At 53.0% G+C, this 24,500-nt stretch overlaps 3 protein-coding genes across 3 annotated transcripts; all 3 read left to right on the top strand.

Annotated features, from left to right (window-relative positions):
* Nucleotides 1-4,328: 4,328 nt before the first annotated feature.
* Nucleotides 4,329-9,202, top strand: INS49_012992 (uncharacterized protein; the record flags this gene model as incomplete). The annotated part of the gene is made up of 3 exons (XM_043173694.1): nucleotides 4,329-4,938; nucleotides 4,996-5,690; nucleotides 6,839-9,202. The coding sequence occupies 3 exons, from the start codon at nucleotides 4,329-4,331 to the stop codon at nucleotides 9,200-9,202; spliced, it is 3,669 nt and encodes a 1,222-aa protein (XP_043022991.1).
* A 2,274-nt stretch (nucleotides 9,203-11,476) lies between these two features.
* Nucleotides 11,477-13,991, top strand: INS49_012991 (uncharacterized protein; the record flags this gene model as incomplete). The annotated part of the gene is made up of 3 exons (XM_043173693.1): nucleotides 11,477-11,991; nucleotides 12,085-12,920; nucleotides 13,054-13,991. The coding sequence occupies 3 exons, from the start codon at nucleotides 11,477-11,479 to the stop codon at nucleotides 13,989-13,991; spliced, it is 2,289 nt and encodes a 762-aa protein (XP_043022990.1).
* A 6,677-nt stretch (nucleotides 13,992-20,668) lies between these two features.
* On the top strand, nucleotides 20,669-23,344 carry INS49_012990 (uncharacterized protein; the record flags this gene model as incomplete). Its single annotated transcript, XM_043173692.1, has 3 exons — nucleotides 20,669-21,289; nucleotides 21,327-21,871; nucleotides 21,910-23,344. The coding sequence occupies 3 exons, from the start codon at nucleotides 20,669-20,671 to the stop codon at nucleotides 23,342-23,344; spliced, it is 2,601 nt and encodes an 866-aa protein (XP_043022989.1).
* Nucleotides 23,345-24,500: the final 1,156 nt, after the last annotated feature.

Raw genomic sequence — 24,500 nt, 5'->3', positions numbered from 1 at the left:
GCTTTCTATTAAGCGTAATAAGCATAATGTAAAAATAGTTTAACTTAAATAGAAAATAAGAAGGATAAAATGCATCTTATTTCATTAAATGCAAGAAAACGATATTAATAATGCTTTCCATGGCATCTTTATATATTATTAAAATAATAAAGTTATTTTATCTTAAAGGAATCTTTAATTTAAATATAGAAATAAATATTAACATAGGCTTAAGCTTTTTATTATTCTTTTATAAAGATAAGCTATAAAGAAATTATTTTAAAGGGTTAGTAATAATATTAGCTTTAATAAAGTTAAAAATAAAAAAGACTAAGGACTTTTTATATAGCGAATATATCCTTAAGGGCATTTACTAAGTTATTTTTCCTATTTTAATTTTAAATTAAGGTTTAATCCAAAACCATTACCTATATTAAGCAAATTCCATATTAAACCATAAAACTATTAAATATTATTAAAAACTTTTTAAAAAAGGATCTTAAGTTTTTCATTAGCATTTATAATATATACCTACAAAGAAAATCATAAAATGCCGTTTTAATAATTTTGCAAAGAAAAATATTTATAAGTAAAGCGATTTAGCCTATTTAACTTATTATAAGCAGTTTAATTAAAATAATTTCTATACCCTTTATTTTTATTAGCTATAAGATTATTAGCTATCTTCCTAGTTAAAAGCAAAACGTTATATATTGCTTTATATTTATAGCTAAGGCTGCATAAATATGCTAAATTATATGAATAATCAGGGTTATAATTACAGGTTTACTTATAAACATTACAATAAGGGTAAGGAACTTATTTTTAGTTATTATACCATAGAAAATAATTAAATTATTTAGGTTTTCTATAATAATTATTATTCTTTTAAAGGGCAATAAGCTACTTTTATAGCTTATAAATCTTATGGCTTTAAGCTTTCTTTATTTCCTTATTCTTTTATTACTTTTAATAAATATTATACTTATTTTAATTAATAAGCTGCTTAAAATCTTTAAGCTTATTATATTAAGTTTATAAAGTAACTATTATATGCAACTTAAGATTTAATTTAATATAAATTTAATAAACTTAAGTATCCTTATTTAGCTCTTTAACTTTATTATAAAGATAAATTTTATTATTAATATATTTACATAAAGGTAAAGCATCCTCCTTATTAAAAAAGTAGGATATCTTATTTACTTTAACTATAAGGTTATTATGATTTTTATAAAACCGCTAATAAAGCTTAGCTTCCTATAAACCTAAGTTATTAATAAAATCTTCCTACTTATATTTAGTTAATAATATAAATTAGTAAGCGCTATTTAAATTTAAATTTAAGATAATTTTAATAAAAAGGTTAGCAAGGACTATAACTTTATTATAAGTCTTTATAAAGTATTAAATATAAGCAATATATATATTTACTTTAAAGCTATAAAACTTAAATATCTTTAGCTTTAAGTATAAATCATTTTTATAAGCTAACGTAGATATTTAATTTAAACTGCTCCGCTAAGTATAATAATTTTAGCTATAATAGGAGTAATTTTAAGGATAAGAAGCTTTTTATTAAGGAGAGCGTTCCTAGCAAGGGTATTAACGGTAATTATTAATCTTGTTCTCCATGTTCAATTTAGGGGGAATACTATGGATAAGGTGTTAACTAAGAGAGCCGCGATCTTTAGCTAATAAATAAAGAAAGCTATAGCAATGCTTATAATAAGGGGAGTAGATAGGCTAGCCGCCTATATTTTATTTATTTTTATAATTCTTTAGCTTAAAGGAAGTTTATTAAAAATTAAGGATAAAACGGCTAATTAATGCAAAAAAGGCTTTTAAAAAGAAAGTAATATTTATAGGTTTTGCAAAGAAATAGCAAGTTGCTATTACTTAATTTTAGCGTTTTACCTTGCTAAAGTCCTTTATAATACGTTAAATTTAAGCAAAGAGTTAATTTAATATAATAAAATAAAGTTTTAAATGCATTTTTAAAGCTATATTTTGCTTAATAATATAAATAATAGCTATATTAAAGAAATAATTACCTTAAGTATATAAGAGTATTTATGCAAAAGGAGCTAAGGGCTAAATATACATAAAGCGCTTAGCGGGTTTAAAACAAAACTCCTTAAAGTAATCCTTAGGTCCTAATAAGTAAGCATAATTTCAAGATAATCCTGCCTTTACCATTTCGCTAGCCTATTTTAATAAAAAGATTTTATATCCTTTATTTTAATTAACTTTAATTAAAGGGAACAAGCCAATATTAAATTTATTCTAATTAAGGAATTAGCTATAGAAAATAGCTAGCTTTTAAAATTAAGGAACCCTTAGGAAATTTTAAGGCAAAAAATTAAAGAAAGGTTATTAAACTAAATTAAGGGAGTTAACGAAGCTTAATAAGGCTTAATTAATACTTCATACCTTCTTAAATTATATTTTACTAAAAAGAAAGTTATAATTTAATGCCTTAACTACCATAAGTTATACTTAAAGTTCCTTTTAGGTAAAAGCGGGGGCTAATATTAACTATATAAGAACGGGAAAAGCTTCTTAAGCCGATTTTAACGCATTAGTAGATTTAAGAGGTTAATTTAGTTCTAATTAAGGCAATTTAACGGCAATAAAACATCCTTTTATATCTTAAGAAAGCTTATTTCTCGCCTTACTTATAAAGTTGTTTATAGGGAGGTTTTAAATTAAAGTTAAAAGTTATTTAATTAAGGGGTTTTAATAGCTAAAAGTTTATTAAAGCTGCTAAGCTAATAAATATTATAGCTTAGTAAGTATAAGACTTATTAATAATTATTTAAAGCGTTATTAATAACATTTAAGGCCTTTAACCAATTAAGCCAAGGTTAGTAAGATTATTAAATTAATTATATGCTGGGGGAATGCAGTTATTTAAATAATCGCGAGCAGTTAGTATTAAATTAATAATTAAATTTTAGCGTAAAAGCGATGAGAAGTTAAATCAAGTTATAGCTACTATATAACGAAATATATAAAGGCTTTTAAAACTAAATCAGGGAATTAAATGGGGTTGCTGACAGCCAATTTAATTAAAGTATTTCGCAGAGTGTATGTATGTATTAAGAGAAGCTAATGCTAGGCGGGCTACGGAAGGTATAGTGTATTAAAAGAGAGGGGAGTGCTTAGTCATCCCCCAACAGGAAGGAGAGTAGAAATAACTTTGGTCTCTTGCATGTCGGAAGACTGACTGACTGAGAGTACCTGCTTAGCACCACTACGTTTCTCGGTCTCTTTTTTTTGTTTCTGTCCAACGGCCCTCAGTTTGAGGTCATTTTAAGAAAGGGCCAGGGTGACCCACCCGTTTTGCAAGGTTGGGGTGGGGGGCGGGGGTGTTATAGATTTGGAAGCAACGTCGACGTCATCAAGGCGTTGGACACACTGCAGTTCCAACGGGCTGCCCCCCCCTCCCGACCGCGAACTCGGAAAAAGCATGTGCTAGCGAATAAGCCTCATCCTCGTCCAAACTTCCAACAAGTTGCAGGCTTCCATCGCCTGGTCCCAATCTCGAACCCAATCTCTCCGGTTGCCGAGGATGGCGTGCAGATCGATGACTCGGAATGCCCCAGCTGAGAGACACAATCTGAGGCTTACACCGCAGCCGAGTGGTGCCATTTCCCATAGTTGCTGACTCTCTCCCGTGCATCTACATAAATCATTGAGCGCCAGCCGCCATGGCTGGGCCCCAACGGCCAGGCACGGGAACGAACGAGCTGGGCGAGAGGCGGCGGCGGCGGCGGCGGCGGCGTCGGCGCCGGTCTAGGAGGCATTAGTGCGAATGCGCCCGGCACCCTTGGGCTACCGGATGTCTGGCCGTTATGTGATGCATTCGACAAATGCCGTGGGCCGCTACCTGTTCAATGCAAACCCTATCTATCTACTGTATCTCCCCCTCATTTTTTTTTATGGCGCCTAGCTTGCCCGTCACTGGCCAGCGGTCTGGTTGACTCTTGGTCGTCTGGGGCAAGTAAGACTCGTGGGTGCCCTTATCTTGCCTGTTGTCCTGCTCGTTCAGCCGGGGACACCATGATTACCCTGCATGGCTACTGCTCGTCACTGACAATGACTTGGTCGTTAAGAATGCTTTCTTTGCACCAATTCCTCACGTGCGCCTGATCTTGTCAGACTGCCTTATATATTTGTCTACTTGCCGTCTAAATATTTGGAGCAATTCTGTGGTTAAGACACCCACAATCTATTTCAGCCCCCCTCCCAATCCCCTCCCCCCTGGAATGCAAGAATTACAATCTGGACACAATAGGATTATAGGGATAGCGAAAAGGGACCCCCACAGAGACCATTGACACAATATGCCGAGTGGGTCGTCTTCCGAGACGGTGACCCCCACTGAGAGTCTCCCCACCGAGACCTCGGCGCTCCTCCCAAAGCCATCGTCCACCGACTCGGCACCTTCTGATGTCGCCGCCGAGACCGTCAAGCCTGGCCTTCCACCGTGGAGATCATGGCTGGCAGAGATATGGCTTCTGACCAAGGCCTCGGTCCCTGTGATCCTGGCGTACACGCTACAGAACTCACTGCAGACCATTTCCGTCCTCATCGTCGGCCGACTGTCCCCGGAGGCGCTGGCCACGGCAGCCTTTTCTTACATGTTCGCCATGTCGACGGCGTGGCTGATCGCACTGGGAGGCACGACTGCGCTGGACACCCTGGCGTCGAGCAGCTTTACGGGGTCGACTGACAAGCATGACCTAGGGGTTCTCCTGCAGAGAGGACTCTTCGTGCTTTCGCTGTTCTATGTTGTCGTGGCGGTGATATGGTCTTTCTCCGAGCACATCTTCCGCGCCCTGGGACAGGAGGAGTATATATGCGTCCAGAGTGCAATGTTCCTACGCTGCTTGATCCCAGGTGGCTTGGGATATGTGTGGTTCGAGGCAATGAAGAAATACCTTCAAGCCCAAGGTGAGCAGGGCCCTACCACCTCTTAAATCAGCACGTCGTGGGAGCTAACCCGGTCAGAAATCTACCGCCCTGGCACTTACGCTCTGCTCATCACCTCACCCCTCAACGCCTTGCTGAACTATCTCTTCGTCCACGTCTTCGGCATTGGTCTCTACGGCGCGCCCATAGCCACCGGCATATCCTACTGGCTGTCCTTCCTGCTGCTCGTGGCCTACACGGTCTTCATCAAGGGCCACGAGTGCTGGGGCGGCCTCGCACCGAGGAGGGCACTCCAGCACCTGGGCCCGTTCGCACGCCTCGCGCTGCTGGGCGTGGTCCACGTCGGCACCGAGTGGTGGGCCTTCGAGATCGTCGCCCTCGCCGCCGGGAGGCTGGGGACCATCCCGCTCGCGGCGCAGTCCGTGATAATGACTGCGGACCAGGTCATCAACACGGTCCCGTTCGGGCTCGGCGTCGCCGCCTCAGCGCGCATCGGAAACCTCCTCGGGGCTCAGAGACCCAAGGAGACCAGGCGCGCCGCCCACTGCGCGGCGGTGCTCAGCACGGTCATGGGGGCGCTGATCCTCGCCGTGCTGATGGGGACCAAGGACGTCTTCGGCCGGCTTTTCAACGACGACGACAGGGTCGTTGAGCTGGTCTCGAAGGTGATGCCTTTTGTGGCCCTGTTCCAGATCGCGGACGGGCTGAACGGCTCGTGCGGCGGCGTCCTCAGGGGAATGGGACGACAGTGGGTGGGCGCGGTGGTAAATCTTGTGAGTTACTACTGCGGTGCGCTGCCGGGAGGGATATACCTTGCTTTCCACGGCTGGGGGCTCGCAGGTCTTTGGATTGGGCAGTGTGTTGCACTGTACCTGGTGGGCATTCTAGAATGGGTGATTGTGGGTCTGAGCAACTGGGAAAAGGAGGTCCAGAGAGCGAGCGATAGGTTAGAAGCCGGTGGAATGGGTGCCAGAGGAGATCCAGGACCAAACCAGGAGGATACCGGGTCCTGAATTTCGGGGAAAACAACCAAAACATAGAGATAGAGTCCCTCGCGTCGTTGGCTTGCCGCTTGAAGGGCCCGAGAAGAAAAAAGGTTCTGTCGTGGATCTATCTAGAAATTCGAATGGAGAGAGACATCGGACTGGCTGTCAAAATGGAAGGGGAAAAGTGCCTTTCTGCAATTTGAGTTATGTTGGCGAGTTCTCCATGTTCCTGTGGTCTCTCAGAGGCAGTGTTGTGTCTCTTTGCGATGTTTCTTCTGTCTCTCCGTGGGCCCACCACCCTCGCATGGTGTTCGATCTGTCCAGGCTTTTATCTCTTTCGATGGCCTGAGACATGCACACATATGCGTGGTGTTACCGAATTGTACGCAGTGAGCGGTGTTACCCAGAAGTCTGACTACTGCATGAAATCGAGATGCTGAGCCTGGTTTGACGACAAGATGGGATGTGACAAGGAGGGCAAGTGTGCGTGAGCCGCAGCGACCGCCTACGATCTTGGCAGCCGAAATGCTTGCACCCGATGTGGACGGCAGCGGGGCCGAAAGGGATTCTGGACCGCGCCCCTTGTGGTGGACACCCCTGCCAGGGTGACGCCATTAGCTGCACTACTGGTTCGCAGTCTGTTTGTCCCGTTCACACAACGACAATTCGGGGCCTAATCCCAGGACTTCGACTTCCCATCCTCTCCTCCTAATGGATGCGCCAATCTCAAGCTGACCACTGCTGCTCTTGTGGTAAAGCTTGCAGTGCAGACCGGACCTTGAGCCTTGGGAGCTTTGTGTCTTCTTCCCAAGCCAGACTGGCCTCCTCACGTCTCTCTTGACCACAGTCCAAATAGTAAGGTAGTGGTGACGCATCCTGCCCAGATGGCGGCCTCGACGGCTGCAGATTCACCGGCAGTGATAGTCCCTGCCCAGGTCGGCTTCCTGGCCATCTTCAACCCCAGTCTGGGCAATACAGACGAGACGCTTGACGACCAGATTGTCTACTACTCATCCGTCGACACCCAGACTCAGAAACGGAAACGTCATCGAAAGGCACGACCCACCGAGAATGTGTCCCAGGCGGAGCGCAACGAGCGGCTGAGGCAGATTGGCCTCGCCCAGGGCATGGTGAGCTTCAGCAAGGACTTTTCAGACGACCAGGCCGTCGACTCGATCGAGACGGAAAAGACGAGGGTCGTCCTGCACGAGCTGGAGCCCGGATGGTGGATCTTGGCCAGCATCGACCTCACGCGCCTGCCACTTGCGCCACCGACTTCGAAGAAGCAAAGCGGTGCTGCAGCTTCCACCGAGGACAAGTACGAGCACTCGTCACGGGAGGTCAAGCCCGCGGCCCTCCTTCTCCAGGACATGCTTAAGGCGCACTCCATCTTCCTGCTTCACCATGACTCGTCTCTGAGCTCGTTGTTCATGAGAATCAAACGGTCTAAATTCACAACCACTCTGGCGCGGTATTGGGATCTTTTCCTCTCTACTTGGGACGTTCTGCTCCATGGAAACCCTGTCCAAAACATCTTTGGCGGCATCAAAATTGCCGCCAGTGGTGAGCTGGGCATAGGAGTCGGTGAGGAAGAGCGCGGGAGCGGCGAACGAGAGGTTCTGGAGGGGTTTGTCCATAGGACAGACGGTCTGGTCGATATCATCGTGTCCAAATTCGCCGGCGACAAGCCGGAGGAGTCCACTAGCTCATGGGAGAGGCGGACACAAGGCCAGCAATCTCACGCGCTGTGGCTGGGCTCTGGCAGCGAGCCCGGAGCAGAGGACGGCGCAGTATTCTTAGGAGTTGGATCTCTGTCCCGAAAGTCCGTAGGTGACATCACGCACTGGGTCGAAGACATCTATACCTGGGGCGAGGATGCCTATGGCGTGCTCGACAGTCCAAAAGCCACCCGCCAGCCAAGAAGAGAGTCACGGGTGTCGGAAGAACGCTCGAGGAAAACTGCCTCAGAACGGCCCATGCAGCCACCTCCCAGCCTCATAAACCCCAAACGGTCCTCAAAACCTGCCGCTGCTCCACCTCCCCCTAAGCAGCGTGACGCACCGGCGGGCTCGGGCTCCAAGTCGAGTCAAGAGCCACCATCTAATTCGGGTGAAGCGGAATCCGGCGGCATTGAGAAGTACATGGACTACTTGAAGCTTGGTTATGGCAAGTATTGGAGCCTCGGGGGAGATTCTGAATCCAAAGGAGAGACCAAGGACAGCCCGACCTCCCCGAAAGGCCCTTCCAAGGGCGATGACTCTGTCGGACACTTTCTTATTGGTCTGACAGGCGAAGTCGAGGAGGGTTGGGTCGACGACCCTGAGGCTAGGCGATTCGGGGAGCACCCTTGGGACGAAAATGCGAATCCGCGGACAGTTCTCAGGACAGTGACCGTGGAACTGGAGACTGACGTTTCGGAAAAATCAGAAGTGCACATGTCGAAGGTCCTCGGCAGTCATGATACCGAATTATCCTCTGCAAATCCTGCGACGGGCTCATCGTTCAACAGTCAGGACAGGAACAAGACACACAAGTGCCGCGTAGTGGTATATGTCATCAAGCCATTCATCTTTACTTTCTTATTCGAGCTCCGGACGGAGTCGCTGGCCTTTGAAGGGCTCTACCGCTCTTTGCACCACCAGATCGCACCGCTGCGGAAGGCATTGGGCAACTCGACAGCTTACAGGCCAGAGAAGCCTGACGCAGGCAGCGCCTCTGCGGCAATCTATGATCTTGTGTGGGACCCCAAGGAGAAGACGGTGCATACTACGATCCCCAATATTCCCGATGCGGCGGAGACGTACAGCAGCGGAGACCAACCGCCTTGGTCTCGCGTCGAAGCGCTGAACACGCACATGCAGATCCTGAACCTGTACAAGGCAACCCGGGCCGACCTGTCCGAGCTGGAGCGGACGTGCAAGACAAGCCGCGGATGGTGGATCGTCTGGAGCCGGATCCTGGAGCGGGAGCCGGAGGCAGCGCGCGGATCGACGGATTCCGACAGGGCGTCTTCCGGAGAGGAGGGAAGCAGCCACGAGGAGACCAGCGAGTCCACGAGCGCACAGGCGACGAATTCGTCGTCTCAGACCTCGACCGTCAGGGCGGCACCGCCCATGTCTGTCAGCAAGGAGATCTTCCTCATCCGCAAGGCCAGCGACCACGGCGGGCACGGCAGGAGCGTGAGCCTCACGGTGACTGGTGGCGGCGCGGGCTGGGCGGATGGGGCGAGCCGGCTGGCGCAGGGGATCGGCGTTGATACGAGGAAATACATTGAAGGGCTGCTCAGCATGAACCGGTAAACAGGACGATGGAATTATGGGGGTTCTGATCGGCGTTGCGGGGAGCGATGACCTACGTACGCAACTATCTCGACCGGGGAGTTCGGCAGCACACCAGAAGATGACGGTGGGGTGGATCGGTCCCGTCTTGGTGACGGAAAATTATGTGCTCTCAACTTGTTAAAGCAGTATCTGGGCAATCCTCACGTACATGAATAATCTGGAGGACATTACGCACCAGACGTGACGAAATCAGAGGGCCAAGTAAACCTAATGTTGCAAGTGATATTCAAGATGACATTATTATGCCTTACATGTGTACATGGCAGTGCGGGCTTGAAACCCCCGAGCCCAATGACCAGACGGAAACCACTGGGGGGGGGGGGGGGCTTACGGGCTGTCGAAGCAACGCACAAGGCGTAGATCACCCGATCTTGTTCAACCAATTCCAATGTCTTGCTGACGTGTCGTCCCGCCCCTCGTGCAACAGGTAAAGGGGGCCTGCGGCATGTTCAGATGGCTGACAAGAGAGCAGAAACAGCCGAAGCACGGCACGGTACGGTCTGTCTATTAGTCGGCACGGGCCGAGAGAGGGAATGGAAGGGAAGGGTGGCGGGGGATTAAGTGACTGATCGATTGATCGCTCACTCAACTGACGACGACGGCGGATAGACTAAGGGTCAGTCCGGGCCCGTCCAAGTCACCGAGGGGTGGTAGATCATGAAGGCATTGACCGACGATCCGCGAGGGGTCCGATGCAGTTGCTCGGTGCTCGGTGCTGTCGGTTCGGGAGAGAAATGTGCACACGTCCAATAGGCGGGACGGCTGCAGGACGCGCAGCCTGGTCAACAGTGAGTGGCCCTGACCTCTTTCTCAGCTTGGTGATGCTTGCTCTTCTGTGGCCAGGTAGGTAGCGGTGGCTGCTGCGGCCGAGGGACAGGTCAGCAGAGAGAAAGAGTGATGAATGAGGAGCCGCCTTGCTTGCCTCGCCACGATGGCTACGCCCCGTCAAGATTCGTAGCATGATGCAATGCTGCAGACTGGATTGCGACGCGTTCAAAGAGTTATAGATGCTTGATCTTGAAACATGGTACGGAGTGGCATCAGCACGGTGCCGTAAGAAGGACTTGAAGAGACAGTTGACCCTCTCTATCTCTCTCTCTCTCTCTATATATATGTAATATATGTCGATGCAGAGATCAATTATGACCCTCAAACCTCTGTAACCTTCAGACCGTTTTCTGTCCACCTTATTCGGCACTTCTTTCCCCATTCTACAAGACGAGTTCATCCCAGGTTGATAGCCATCTCTGGTCCGAATATTCGCCCATGATCTCGAGCCGTGTCAGCCCAGCCCGCCTTCCCGGGTACCTCCCCTCCCTGGTCGAGTGTGCCCCGCATTCTGCGGAAGGTGCGTATGGTACAGGGGCGTCATCATCTGCCACTGCCACCACACAGTCAAGCTACCAGTAAATCTACTAGGCTGTAGTCTACAGCAGTACCACGACGAATCCGTCATTTGTGACAGAAACCGTTGAGGGCACATCCGTCCATTCCACTCCCAGAGCGCACAACCACCTCAACACATACACAACCATTCCCATGCTCTGCCTGACCTACAGCCAAAGCGGCCGGCAGGATTGAGAGACACTCGTGGCGTCACCCTGGCCATCGACTGGTGCCTTCTCCCACACAGTGAGTCATGCCCCAGTTGGATCGCCTGGTTTTGCTGCAGACTATGATGAAGCTTGTGTCTGTCTGCCCACTATTCTAGCTGCGTGTGTAGACAAAGATGGTCTGTCTACAATAGACTGTGGCCTAGGTGCTTATTCTCTGACCACATCGCATAGGCGTGTGACATCAATCAATCAATCAATCAATCGGTCAATCGATCCGTCAATAAGACAAACAAAGCAATCAATCAATCAATCTATCTGTCTATCAAGCAACCAAGCAATCATCGATAGAGGCAGACAGGCAGGCGGGACAAACAGAGCCAGCCTCCAGCCACCCCGCCCTTCCGCGAATGCCTTCCGTCCCTGCTTCTGTACAGCAGCTTATTAGGTGGGCCTCGTTTAGCCCTGAAGGACGTCAGGCACCCTTGTCAGCGATCCCACCCCTTCTCCATCCGCCCCCTCCACCCAAACCTGGCCACAGCCAACAGGAAACTGGCACCACAATTTACGACTCGAGTGCCGTGCGTGCGTGCGGTGCGGCCACTTGTTAACAGTACTACAGTACTGTCTGTTGCGGTTACTGTTGCTGCTGTTCCTTGCCAGAGAGGCCACAAAAGAAATGGCTCCTCCGCGCCCCTCCTACGCCATCGACGACGGGGAACTCTCCATCTCCCTGAGCTCCTCCCAGATCCGACGAGGCAGCCGCATCAATGTCAGCAGCCCTCAAAAGACTCCAGACAACCCGAATCCCGCCCACGCCCAAGCCCACAACCACCACCACCACCACCACCACCACCACCACCACTACGACCACGCCCACGCCCTCGACGCCCCGGACGCCCCGGACCCCTCCTCCAACATGGCCTCCGCGTCTGTGCCGACCGCCTCGGCCACTGCGGGGCCAATCCCCGATAAGGTCCGGACAGACCAGCGCATCGGCCAGTACAACATCGTCAAGACCCTCGGCGAGGGCTCCTTCGGCAAGGTCAAGCTGGCCGTGCACCGCAGCACCGGCCAGCAGGTCGCCCTCAAGATTATCTCCCGCAAGAAGCTCATCAGCCGCGACATGGCCGGCCGCGTCGAGCGCGAGATCGAGTACCTTCAGCTACTGCGACACCCGCACATCATCAAGCTGTAAGTTGGCCCCACTCCTTCCTCTCGGATGTCACGTCGGCGTCCTCGCCTGTCGCCCCTGTGACTGCACCGCCTGCTGACCGTCGTAATCAGCTATACTGTGATCAAGACCTCCAACGAGATCATCATGGTCCTCGAGTATGCCGGCGGAGAACTGTTCGACTACATCGTGCAACACGGCCGTATGGAGGAAGATGAGGCACGGCGTTTCTTCCAGCAGATGCTCTGCGCCGTCGAGTACTGCCACAGGCACAAGATCGTGCACCGAGACCTCAAGCCCGAGAACCTGCTATTGGACGACCAACTGAACGTCAAGATCGCGGACTTTGGTCTCAGCAATATCATGACAGACGGCAACTTTCTCAAGACAAGCTGCGGCAGCCCGAACTACGCCGCGCCAGAAGTCATCGGAGGCAAGCTCTACGCCGGCCCAGAGGTCGACGTGTGGAGCTGTGGTGTTATCCTATACGTGCTGCTGGTTGGTAGGCTGCCCTTCGACGATGAGCATATACCCAGCCTCTTCGCAAAGATCGCACGAGGGACGTATGCGGTACCTAAGTGGATGAGTCCTGGCGCTGCCAACATGATCAACCGGATGCTTCAGGTCAATCCAGTACAGCGTGCAACTATCCCAGAAATCCGACAGGATCCTTGGTTCATGAAGAACCTGCCCGAGTACCTGGCACCGCCAGTCGAGCCGTTCTACAATACCGGTATCGATCCCGACAAGGCCATCAAGCCCTCAGACATCGCCCCGAACGCCCCTACCAAGGTGCAAGAAAAGCTCCACAACGAAGTGACGGAGAAGATCTCCAAAACGATGGGTTACGGCAAGAAGGATGTACAGGAAGCGCTCGAGGCTGCTGAGCCGTCTGCTATCAAGGACGCGTACATGATTGTACGCGAAAATAAGCTGATGCAGGTTAATCGTAAGTGTCTCGCATCCCCCCCGTAGGTCTGTCTGGTCGGCCTTGTTTCTTGAGTACAGATGTACATGCATTGTCCAGAGAGCCTCTACCGGCCTGAGCCCTGCTCATAGCTGACTGCTTTTGTACTTGCTAGCCTTGCTTGGAGAAAATAACCCTTATTTCCCCTCATCGCCGCCCAGTGTTAATGAGGTCTCTTCAGGCATCGAGTCGCTGAGCACGGAAATGGACCGTGGTGCAAGCCCCCTTGCAAGCTCTGCGCGGTCCATCACATCCAATAGCACCTCCGCCTCACCACGCCCGTACGTGTCCAAGGTCGGCATCCTGCCGAGCAGTCTCACTGCGTATCACAAAGATTATATGGAGCGGGAAAAGGCCGGCTTCGAGGACCCACCAGCCCCTCCTGCTTTACCGGAGCCTGGACATCCTCGGTCTGAAGATGAGCGCCAAGAGACTCTACGTCGACTCAAGCCTCATGCTCGCAGCGCAGATTCGGCCAAGAGACCGCAGGGTATGACACCTGTGAATCCCCCGAAGAAGCCCAAGGCGACCAGATGGCAGTTCGGCATTCGTTCGCGTAACGCGCCGTGGGAGGCTCTAGGCGTCATCTACAAATCATTATCCAAACTGGGCTGCAGCTGGGTCCCAGATGAGGATTACGAAAAAGTGCACAGTCCAGAGGACGACCAAAACGGCGGGGAACGCTCTCACCGTCGCTCGGCGAGCAGCCGATCGACCGACCCTACCAAAATCTACAAGCTTCCAGCTGACCCTTGGCACCTCCAGGTGCGATGGGAGACAGAGAAGCTGCGCAAGGGCCCGCACCTACCCGAGGACATCGTGCAGGACCCTGCTGTCGTGAAGAACGGCGACGACGAATACCAGGTTGTGGCAATGCGCTTGGACATTCAAATCTACGAGATGGCAGAGCCAGGCTCGTATCTCGTTGATTTCAAATGTGACGGTTACGAGACGCCTGATGGTAAGATCCTGGAGGAGAAGCAGGTCACAAGCCCGTTCCCCTTCCTGGACCTGGCGGCCAGATTGATCATGCAGCTGGCGGATGCGGAATGAAGGCCCTATCTCGTGTGTCCTTCGGATAGGATAACATGGCTGAGCCCAGTCTGTTCCACCATCTCTAGAGTCCTGTGTTGGCTGCAGCCGTGTGAAAGGCGCATTTTCATTATCTGTCGCACCTCGTGTGACTGAGGATACCTTAAGGGGCAAGCCGAACAACCCTACATTGAGCATGGGACGTTTGTCATCGCAGCGGCTAGTCCGAGACAAATTGGTTTTTTGTTTAGATTTGGAGGCACATTTGTGAGATCGATTGGAAGAGCGTTGGCGTTGGGGAAGCCTCGAGCTGAAAGGGGATCGGCCATGGGGGATCGGCCAAGAAATTGCCTCCGTACTACGGAATAAGCGTCGCGCCGGCGAGCACGCTTACGGACCCGGGTCTGACACGGCCTGACACGGGCGCGGGGCGCGTCTGCCATTCAACGACGCGTCTTCTTCCCGCCGTGGGCGGACACAAGGCCATTCCGGCCGGTGCAGTGTGGCAACCTTTATGCACGAGTGCGGCACCGGCTATTGGGTGGCCGGAGGCTGGTGGGAAGGAATTTTGCATCATGCAGGCAGCCTGGGAGGCTGCATCCTGTATGCCAATTTGTATCGAGTATCTATTTACTGCAATTGTAATGGCTGGCTTCCTTGCTACGACTGGGACTAGCATTCCGTCGGCCGCTGCCGCAGTCACAAAAGAAGGCTGACCGCATGACCGGTCTAAACTTTCATGATGTCTGGTCGAATGATGGTAGCCTATTGTTTCAACACTTTTTCATGTGGCAGGGCAATGTCGCAAAGCCTCTTTGCACGAGAAGGGAAAGGATGACTCGATGACGCCGGGGCACTGGCGAGATACTGAAAATCGCCCGGAGACGCTCTCCCCAGAACTTTGGACCAGATGACTCCGAGGAGACAGCGTGCCAAGACTCGAGCACGATGCTCCTCCGTACAACGGCCGCAAATAACACACACTTGTGGTGTTACACCCAGTCACACCCATTTGTCATCCTGGGCCACGTTTTCCCCCGTGCACTAGTAGTTGACATCGTCATAACTAGCAACTGCAGCATCATCATCATCATACATAATCAACATCGGCCTCGGGGTCTTTGTGCGTACCCGCTGCAGGCGCGACAAACCCACCACCAGCCTGCCCACCCGACACAGAGGGACGTGGATACCTTTCGGGAGGACGAGATGAGATGAGAGATATTAGGCGATGAGAGGAGGGGGAGATCAGAGACGACCTCGGGACAGGTAGACTAAGTCTCCAGCGCCCCATCTGTGTGGGAACCTTCCATCTCTCCTTCTCCCCTTCCCTCCTCCACTTCCCCCTCGATCTCACGATACGGATGGGGGTGCGCTAGGCCGCTCCTACTGGTCGCTATTTTTGATGCGGATAGACGTGGACACTGGTGCGCTCTTTGAGATGAGGACGCTAGGATAGAACGGCAGAGGGACAGACCGGGAGACCGGCAGCACCCCATTATCACCCCTCTTCATCCTGTTTGTTGTCTCACGATACTAGCTAGTATAGAGGAGCAGGTGGTGCCGCCCCTCTGGAGCCCAACTCCTAGCCGTATCCGGAGGAGTGGTACGTTCGGAGGACAGGAAGTGTCGTCGAGTCAATTTGCTTCTACACGTACTGTGTACCGTGCAGCGTGAGGATCAATAGGGGAGACTTGTTATTCCTGGGGGACCCATTGTTGGCAACCCGCCTCGATCGCCTCAAAATACAGTTATCTCGCGATATTTGCGGAGTCCCTTCCCGGCGCAAAAGTGTCTCCCTCGCACCGATACCCACCACGTGATGGGGCCCAATGCATGTTGCCTATGCAGTGTGTAGTGTGTACATGCCGTTGTACGGGGCAGGATCGACGTGGAAGCTTCTTCGACTCGGGCACAGGCACAGATCGAAGCCTGGCCCCAGCCTGTGGCTCCCAGACTCCTGACTCTGTCTCTCTCTCGCTCTCTGTTTGTGTCTGTCTGTCTCGTCTGTCTCGTCTGTCTCTTTGTCTTCGCATGTCTGTCTGTCTGTCGGTCTGTCGCCCTGACTACCTACCCTGCCTCCCTTTCTGTCTCTACCCGCCCGATCCCCTCCACTTCCTCCCCGCTCTTCTTCCTCCTTCGACGCACTTGTTCGAGTTGACGATAGTGTCATGTCATGATCCCCTCGGATCCACACTGGGCACCTCTGCTTTTGCTTTTGCTTGGGAACGCCCGATAAGCGACGTGGGACACTAGGGAGACCGAGATGCTCGGCACCGCCGCATTCGTGATGTTGCCCGCACTCCCGCCAGCCCAATGCCGCCAGCCGCCCAACAGGCCGGCCCCCCTCACTGTCGTAGCATGATAATCAGTCCCGAGGACGAGCTGTTCCCACAACCTCGGCGCAAGATGGCTGGTAAACCCACAACCCTACTGGGTCAGTAGGCGACGTGGACGACCTATCTGCTGGCAGGGGCCAATCTTTCCCTCGTGCGCACAGGTTGCTGCTGACTTGACAAGTTGACAGCTTGACTTGACAGCTTGATGCGCGACTCGACTGCCGCTCCTTCGCTGGCGATTGGGAAGCAGACCCACCTGGCTATCTCCCGGGTTCAGCAGATTGGGGAGATGGCCACGCAGGAGCCGCTGCTGCAGTACCGCTGGCACCTGCAGTCTCGGCGGACAAGAAGTGATTGAGTACAGTAAATTGCCAGATTGTCGAGGTCGGCGCCCCGTCCGATCCTCGCCTTGGAGGCCGGGGGGTCGGGGGCCGGGGAGGGGCCAGGGACTCAAGGCGCTTCTGGCGGTGTAGATTTCATGAAGCATCCGTCAGGGGGCAGAGGGAAAATTCGCCGAGCTCCCCTCTCCGCTGCAGCCGGGGGCTTTCCTGCTCTGGAAGGCCGTGGATTGACATGGAAGGAAAAAAGAGGGCATTTGGCTCTTTGCTGTTTTCTGACAGGTCGGTTCCACTGTCATGCCAGCTCAAAATGGAGACATTGGGAGAAAAGGGAATAGGGAGGGAGGATGGGATGCGACTATCCGCGAGCGAGAGGCTTCGCTCGCTCGCGGGGTTTTGGCTCGCGATCTACCTCGCGTCGCACCACCCCAGCTGTTCAATTGGCGCCGAGCCGATCGACTGGAGACCCGGGGAATTGTTCATCAATTGCTGATGACCGGGGAGGATCAATTGGTTATCGTGCGATCCAATTGCTCTGAGCACCGACACATTGGGCAGCAGTGGGATGGTGTCACAACTTGCTCCTGCTGGCACGTGACTGGGGAGAGCTGTGTCTGTTGTTTGTGTTGTCTTTGAAGAGCTGCCGCAGTTTAGATCTGCCGTCTGACGGGTATCCCAACCAATGACCTCTAGCAATCGATCTGGCGCTACTGAGAACGGACGGGGACGGCCAGACAGCTTGAAGGCCAGGCCGCAGCAGCAACTGCGCCACGGATCAGAGAACCATGTCGAGCTGACGGAGGGTGACGGTCGCGAAAGGGTTCCTGCGCCTGTGTCCCAAAAGGGAAACCAGGGACCAGCACTAAGGGGGATCTAGGAGAGATACGCAACCGCTAGTATGTACGTGTATCCATCTCGAAATGCCTGAATGGTCAGGTCGACAGGACGACATGGGGCCAGCGAGCTGGTGGAATACGCACTTGGCGCAGAGTCTCCCAGGCGTGCCTGGCACCCCTGATTGGGGCCAGGAGCAAGGTCTCCGGTCGATGAGGGTCTGCTGCGTGTAGACGTCTCTTTTTGGATATGGTGATGATCCTGAACAGGTATACGGCACAGTGTACGGGCAATGGGTGAGTAATAAGCCCGCTCCCCCAAGATTCATCATTCGGCGCCCGAGATTTCGATATTTTCGACTTGTCTGATCCTGTTTCCCGCGAGATGGCCCGCTTCGAAACAAAACCACAATTCGTGTGGGACCCTGGGCTGCCTGGGCTGTCGAATAGGATCAGGGCTTGGGAGCGAACCAGACCGCAAGAGAAACGGCAGAGAAACATCAGATGGGTACAGGACGCCGGCAGGGATAGTGCGGTATCACCTCGCAGCAGATGTGGGGAAGGGCAGGGTAAGGGCCAGGTGCAGCAGACAGATTGCCCAGGGATGCTTGGTGGAGTATACTGTGGCAGCACACCTAGTATCTACAGTAGGAGTACGGTCGTAAATTGTCTAGTGCAGCGGGAGGAATGATACCGCAGTGAGACGGAAAAGAGACAACGGAGCCAGGCCGAGGGTCTGCCAGCCTGCCTGCCTGCCAGCCGGCCGGGTGCCAGTCTGTGTGCCTGGGGCTGTCATCAGGGTTCATTGGCGATCCCCCGGAACTTTCACAGGTGGGCTTCTGGTGACCCTATCGCGATTCAAGGGCGGGCGGGCGGCCTGGCGGGAGGGTGATAGGCGCGTGGGGAAACGAGAAGCGTGGCAGGCTGAGGGGAGGGCATTGCTCGGATGAGGATTGCCTTTCCAGGTATTGTGGATGGATGGGCGGGCGGACTGGTAACTTCGTGCACAGCAGACTAAGTACTGAGCACAGCCTGGCTGTTGGGGGATCTTGCCTCGTCGATGGATGACGGCGTGCCAGCTTGGACAGGAAGGAGGGAGGTGGGCAGGGAGGGGCAGGAGGGGGATCGTGGCATGATGGCACCTGCATTTGGACGACGTCGGCTGTGGCTGCTCTGGCAGCTACTGTTCTGTCTGTCTGGCATGCCTTGCCACTCTGGCGGTTTGGTTGGCTGGGTCCGGTCTGGTCTTTCCGAACCTCCAAACCCCCCCCCCCCATTATTTTTGTCCCCGTCGAAGTGGATGGATTGGACTGACTGGTTGGAATCGGTTGGGTCCTCTGGTGCCTCTCGTTTCTCTGGTCCTCTGTCCTCTGATGTCCCACCTCCTACTGGACTGGATTGCAGCCTTATTCTCGGATACCAGCTCATTGATGCTCTCCCCGACTCTTCAACGTCATGCAATTACTCGACAACCAGGGTGTTGGCAGTAGCATTCAGTGCCGCCACGACCTGAAGTCAAAATCGCCAGCCCGACAACCTGGCTGCCTGGCTGTCATCGTCCTTGTTGCAGATCTGATCGCCAACCCTAACCACCATCAGGCCGTGCTAAACGAAACGAAACGAAACGCAGCGTGGTGCCGGCAGCGGGAGCGCTTGTTTCTTTATACCCCAAAGCCGTCCAGCCTTAAACCGCGTCTGCGCGTCAAATCCGCGCGAGCTTCGCGTTGCCGCAGCTTGATTGGCCTGGCGGGCTCGTCCGGCTTCTTTCTGCCTCTTCGAGAACCTTGACCCAGCCACACCTTTCCGCGTCGATGGCGTCGTCCAAGACCTTCCCTCCCTGGGCTCGCAGCATGGGCCCACGATACCACCCCGTTTGACTGGCCCAGACCGCATGTCCGATGAGACCGGCATATTACCCGACGACCGGCCTTGACAGGCCTGACAAGTGCTGCCCTGCAAGTGGCCGAGCTCGGGCCAGTGAGGAGATGCGGCGCGGCCAACCTCCATCCTCGCGCACGCGAGGGGGGCCTTCTTCCTTTCTCTCGTCCTCGATTGACGGGACAGCCGCCACCCTCATGCAGCCTGCCCTGCCCTGTCTGCAAGGTACTTGGCTTGTCTCTCATGCCGCCAGAACTGGCCGTATGGCCTCCCAGAGAGACATCAGAAAAACTCTCGACGCGGGAAAGCGGGTCATCATGCATGGCTCCCACTACTACCAGTGGTGCTACTGCAGGGCGTTGCTGCAAGCCGAGGTGAGTCATTCAGTCACCGCCATCCACTCGTTTCCAGCCTCCTCGAGTGAAGAGCGACACCGACGGCCTACCCCTCGACGAGGGTAACCCAAGCAGGGGGCCACAGGTACATGCAGCGCGCAGTACATGGGAATTCGAGGACACCGGCGAGGGGGAACTGTGGGAATCGGATCAACAATCAGTCTACAGCACCATGTACACTGCACTGCAGCATAGATGAGGGGGCAAACAATCCAATCCGTCTGGGTTGAGCCATTTTGGATGCCCAAGTGGGTATTATAGACCATCCACCCTATCACCCACCCTGATGACCCAATTCCTCTGAGTTGGAATCAACCTTAATCCGTCGTCCATCTTGAATGCCTCTTGAACCCTTTGTGCACGCTCACCGCCAGGTCGCCTCGTCCATCACAACAGTCACTAGCACACACACTACTGCTCTCTCACGAACTCTCCATCGAGATCACTAAAGTCCATCCCACGCCCTACACCTGCTTGCCAGCAAACCGGTTCTCAAATCTCACAATATCATTATCACGAACCTTAAGATCGAAGGGTCGACCTACTAGTGCGAACTGCTGCGAACCGTTCGCGCCCACGGGAAGCGAATAGCTTCAGTGGGACGAACGAATCCCACTTCCTCCTCGCGGATCGAGACCGTTGCTTGTCTCCTGATTCTTGTGCAATTCTTTTTCTATCCATGGCTGGCTTAGTTGCCCGCCGATGTGCTTATATTTGTTGAAAATATCTTAATCGCAATTCAATTCTCGCGCTCAGAAGCTGGCTTGGGCGAATCAGACACAGAACACCACCGGCGAACAAACCCACACGACTTACACCAAAACACCGACACCCGACAGGTTTTGACACATCAAGGATCTAGGAGGAAGCGCGCGCAACAACACAATTAGGAATTGGGGGAGAGATGCAAACACAATGGCTTCTGAAAACCACCCTTTCTACAGCATCTGGGCGTCTGAGTCAATCCGCGAGCGATTGTTCGCGAACCTGAGCAAGTCGGATATTTGCTCAGTCCGGTTGGCCAATTCGGCCTGCTGCAACCTTGTCACGCGCCGGCTGTTCCAGCGCGTGCATCTCAGCTTCAACCCCAACAGCTTCACCAAACAGTCCCGGATACAGGCCCTGGGCAGGATCGGACATCATGTCGAGCACATCATTTTCTACCTTCCACACTCGGATGCCACATTCCTTCCGCCACTCATCCACCCACAAACGGGATCCGAGATCTCGTACCTCTACACACCGCACACCTCCATGACCAGCACGCTCACGAGACCCAAGTATGGAAATTCGGAACTGGGCGACATTCTCACCCAGCAATATCCACCTCTCTTTCATGCTTCGACAAACGTTCCTAGCTTCATCCATGCCATGAAGAACCTGCCAAACATGAGGCACCTGACTATCAAGACACCTGGTCAGGACGCCAGGGAACGGTACAGGAGAGACATTGTCGACTACGCCCTCATCAGCCTGAGGATAGCCATCGAGCGCACACCGCAACTGACTAAATTAAACAAGCTCTCGCTGTCCGGCGTACATCCGGCAGCATTCCTGTATCTAAAGTCTGAAGGCGGCCCTGGCTTTGGTTGCTTCCCCACGCGGGGCCAAGCGATGGCGCCAGATCCGCAAGCTCCATGTCTCGGTCGAGGCATGGGATTTCTATGGCCCCAGCGGCCCGGGTCTGGACCAGCTGAAGATTATTGACGACTACCTGCGCAACTTCTCCGACTGCGTAGAAAAGCTCTCTTTCACCTGGACTGGCGCAAAGGGTCCTTGCCCCTTGGCCTTGGCGGAAGACGCGCTCTTTGACCCTCCAAGAGAGTGCAAGAAGCTTTTCAATGAGGTCACGAGTCCCATGAGCCCCTTGCCTGCCACTCCCGGTGTGAGGCAGCCCATGCGCTTTACTCGCCTGAAGCACATGCAGGTCAGAAATGCATCCATGAGCGAGGCGCAATTGAGGAGGCTTGTCGAAGGCCACAAGGCGACGGTGAAGGAGTTTGACTTTGAGAACGTGGTACTGCTCAATGGCGGCAACTGGGATGAGGCGCTTGCGCCTTTGATGGCGCCCTCTGAGAAGAGCGGCAGGGCGCGAGCGATACCTGGTCGAGATACTCGGTTGGAATGGAAGGCAATGATAACATGCCTCCCCCTAGTCCTGTCGAGAGCGTCAGGACGGTGGGTCCGAGGACACCCAGAACCCCACGCAGTCCAAGGACCCCAAGGACCCCGAAGAGCAGTGTTGCGCAGGATGACGACGTTGCCGTCCGTCATCCCAGCGCTGCTGTGGAAGCTGTGGGCAGGGATCTGCTTGATGAGATTGAAGACGAGATGGAAGCCTTTGTGGGCCTCAGCCGTAATCCTTCCAAGGCGGACGTTTGTTACTTTGACAACAAGGAGGAGATTATTGTCGAGCTTGATGAGGACCTCAGCGAAGAGCTCAGCCTCCAGAGAACACTCACCGCCAGTGACGAGCCCCACCGCCCGGTCACTGCTACCGCAAGCCAGGCAAGCCTGGATACAGTGGGAGCCGAGGAGGCTTTCAGCGGCAAGTTGAAGAAGAAGCGCGTGCGCAGGAGAATCCGCAAGCCCTGGCACCCCAAGCGCGAGGATGGCGAGCAGTCGGAAGACGAGGAGGGCCAGGACTACTATCCTCCTCGCTCAAACGAAGAGCTCAAGGAGAAGCACTCGCTCGCCAGCTTCCTCCACCACAAGCGCTCCGGCTCGTCATCACACTCGAGCAAGAACAGGAACGTGCTCCGCCGTGCGCGCCAGTCGTCAGACCCGGGGCCATACTCGTCCTGCCAGATCATGGACCCGAACACGTACGAGATCCAGCTGCCAGAGGTACTTGGCTCTGATGATGAGACTCTCACTCTGAAGTCAAGCAATGCCAGCCAGAGCCAGACTACTCTGAAGTCGAGCAACGCGAGCATGAGTCAGACCACTTTGAAGTCCAGCAACGCCAGCCAGAGTCAGATTCGACTGGTCAGGGCACCATCGCACCCCTTGCCGCCCGTGCCGCTCAACATCTCAGCGCCCATGCCGGCGGAACAACTCCCTGTCCTGCTGCAGCCAGCGGTGTACAACCCGCAGGCGTCGACGACGTCGATTCCGATGCCTCCGGGCTCGCGGGGCAGCGGCGACAGTAGCAACTCGATCAGCGCGCCGCTGATGCACGCCAACGGGCAGGGCCACAACGTCAACGATGGGCTGTCGGCGGTGCAGCGGAACCTGGAGCAGGAGGAGATGCAGCTGCGGTTCGCCGAGGACGCCGAGGCGCGGGCCAACGCGCTGCAGAAGGCGCGCGATGCGGTTCTCCGTAAGCTTGGAAAGCTGAATGCGGCCAATGCTATGAACAAGATCGACGAAGGACCGCGCCTGGAGCAGCACCCCGCGCTGGTGCGGACGAACAGCGGTGGGACCATGCGGGAGCAGCCCCCGGCCGGCCCGCCCGACAACGGGAGCAAGACGCACCTGCGCATCCGGGAGCTGCTCGGCGCCGGCACGAGGCAGAACAGCGCCGAGACGTACAAGACCATCGAGTCCAGCAGCTCTCTGCTCGTGCCGCTCGTGTTCAGTGGCAACTAGGATGGGTGGACTGAATATTTACTGCGGAGAGGGGACAAGAACAGAACCCGAGGAAAGTCATGACCAACAGACAGACAGACAAATGTGATGCTCGCAAGGTTCAAAGCACGCTCGTTGTCTTTTGGGTGGGACGGGGTTTACAGGGAATGGGAATGGGAACAGCATGGGAACGGAATGGGATCGCCGTTTGAAACCGGGGCTTGAAGTGCTCAGAGAGGCCTTAGGTGCGGCTTAATGATTATTACGAAACACGAATATCTCTTTTGAATACATATTTCTTTGTATATATATATACAAACACAAAAAATCCCTCAACGTCCCTTTTCATTGTTCATTCGCCTCGAGTGATGATGCACCTTCAGACACATGACAGACTCGTCTGGCAAATGGCAACGGGACCTGCACGATAGCAAATACTATAAATACGGCCTTTGAGATCAGTTTTACCAGGAAATGCTCCGCGTCCGTCTCGCCTCCTTCATCTCCGCCTCCCGACCTGGGAAATGTCCTCAACGAGCAGCATTTCCCTCCATCTGATGCCACATTGTCTCTTTCGGGTGAACCCGGTCCTGGTCGGCCGACAAGCCGCCTGCTAAAAGACGTCTGAATGTAACGGGTCTCACCCCGTGACATGTTCACGTGTGGGCAGGATCAGACGTCCAGGCCGGGCGGGACGGGTGCATATATGCAGTCAGCAAGGGGCGTGGCATCCCAATCCCACTCACCCCGTCCCTGCGAGGGTGTCCGTGGTAAACACTTGCCCTTGGTCTTTGTCTTTATGTTGTCCTAGCGGCCGTTGTGCGCAATGTAGACCCTATTTCGCTTGAGTGAAGGAACCTTTCCTTTTTCTGAATGTCTGGGGCCCCTGCAGGCTGATGGTTCAGTCGCGTACACAGTAGTGTGCCGGATGCTGGACTAGTCTATTAGGTACTGTAAATACATGTTTTGCCCGAGTACCGTGCGCACGCCTGTGCAGTACAGGGCGCGCGGTGAGGGTGAGACTGGATCCGTTTGGTGCGGTGCGATGCGATGGGCCTGGCTGCAGTTGCTGGTTGAAACCCGAGAAGGAATCTTGTGAGACGCGATCTGTCTTTGCCCGCCGAGGGCCGGGTGGCAAATCAAAACGGCTGAATGGGTGGGAGTGTCCTCCTTCCTC

Source organism: Diaporthe citri (genome assembly GCF_014595645.1).
Source record: "Diaporthe citri strain NFHF-8-4 chromosome Unknown scaffold_6, whole genome shotgun sequence".
NCBI lineage: Eukaryota > Fungi > Ascomycota > Sordariomycetes > Diaporthales > Diaporthaceae > Diaporthe > Diaporthe citri.
Note: the sequence above shows the minus strand (reverse complement) of the source record. Positions and strands in the feature narration are given on the sequence as shown.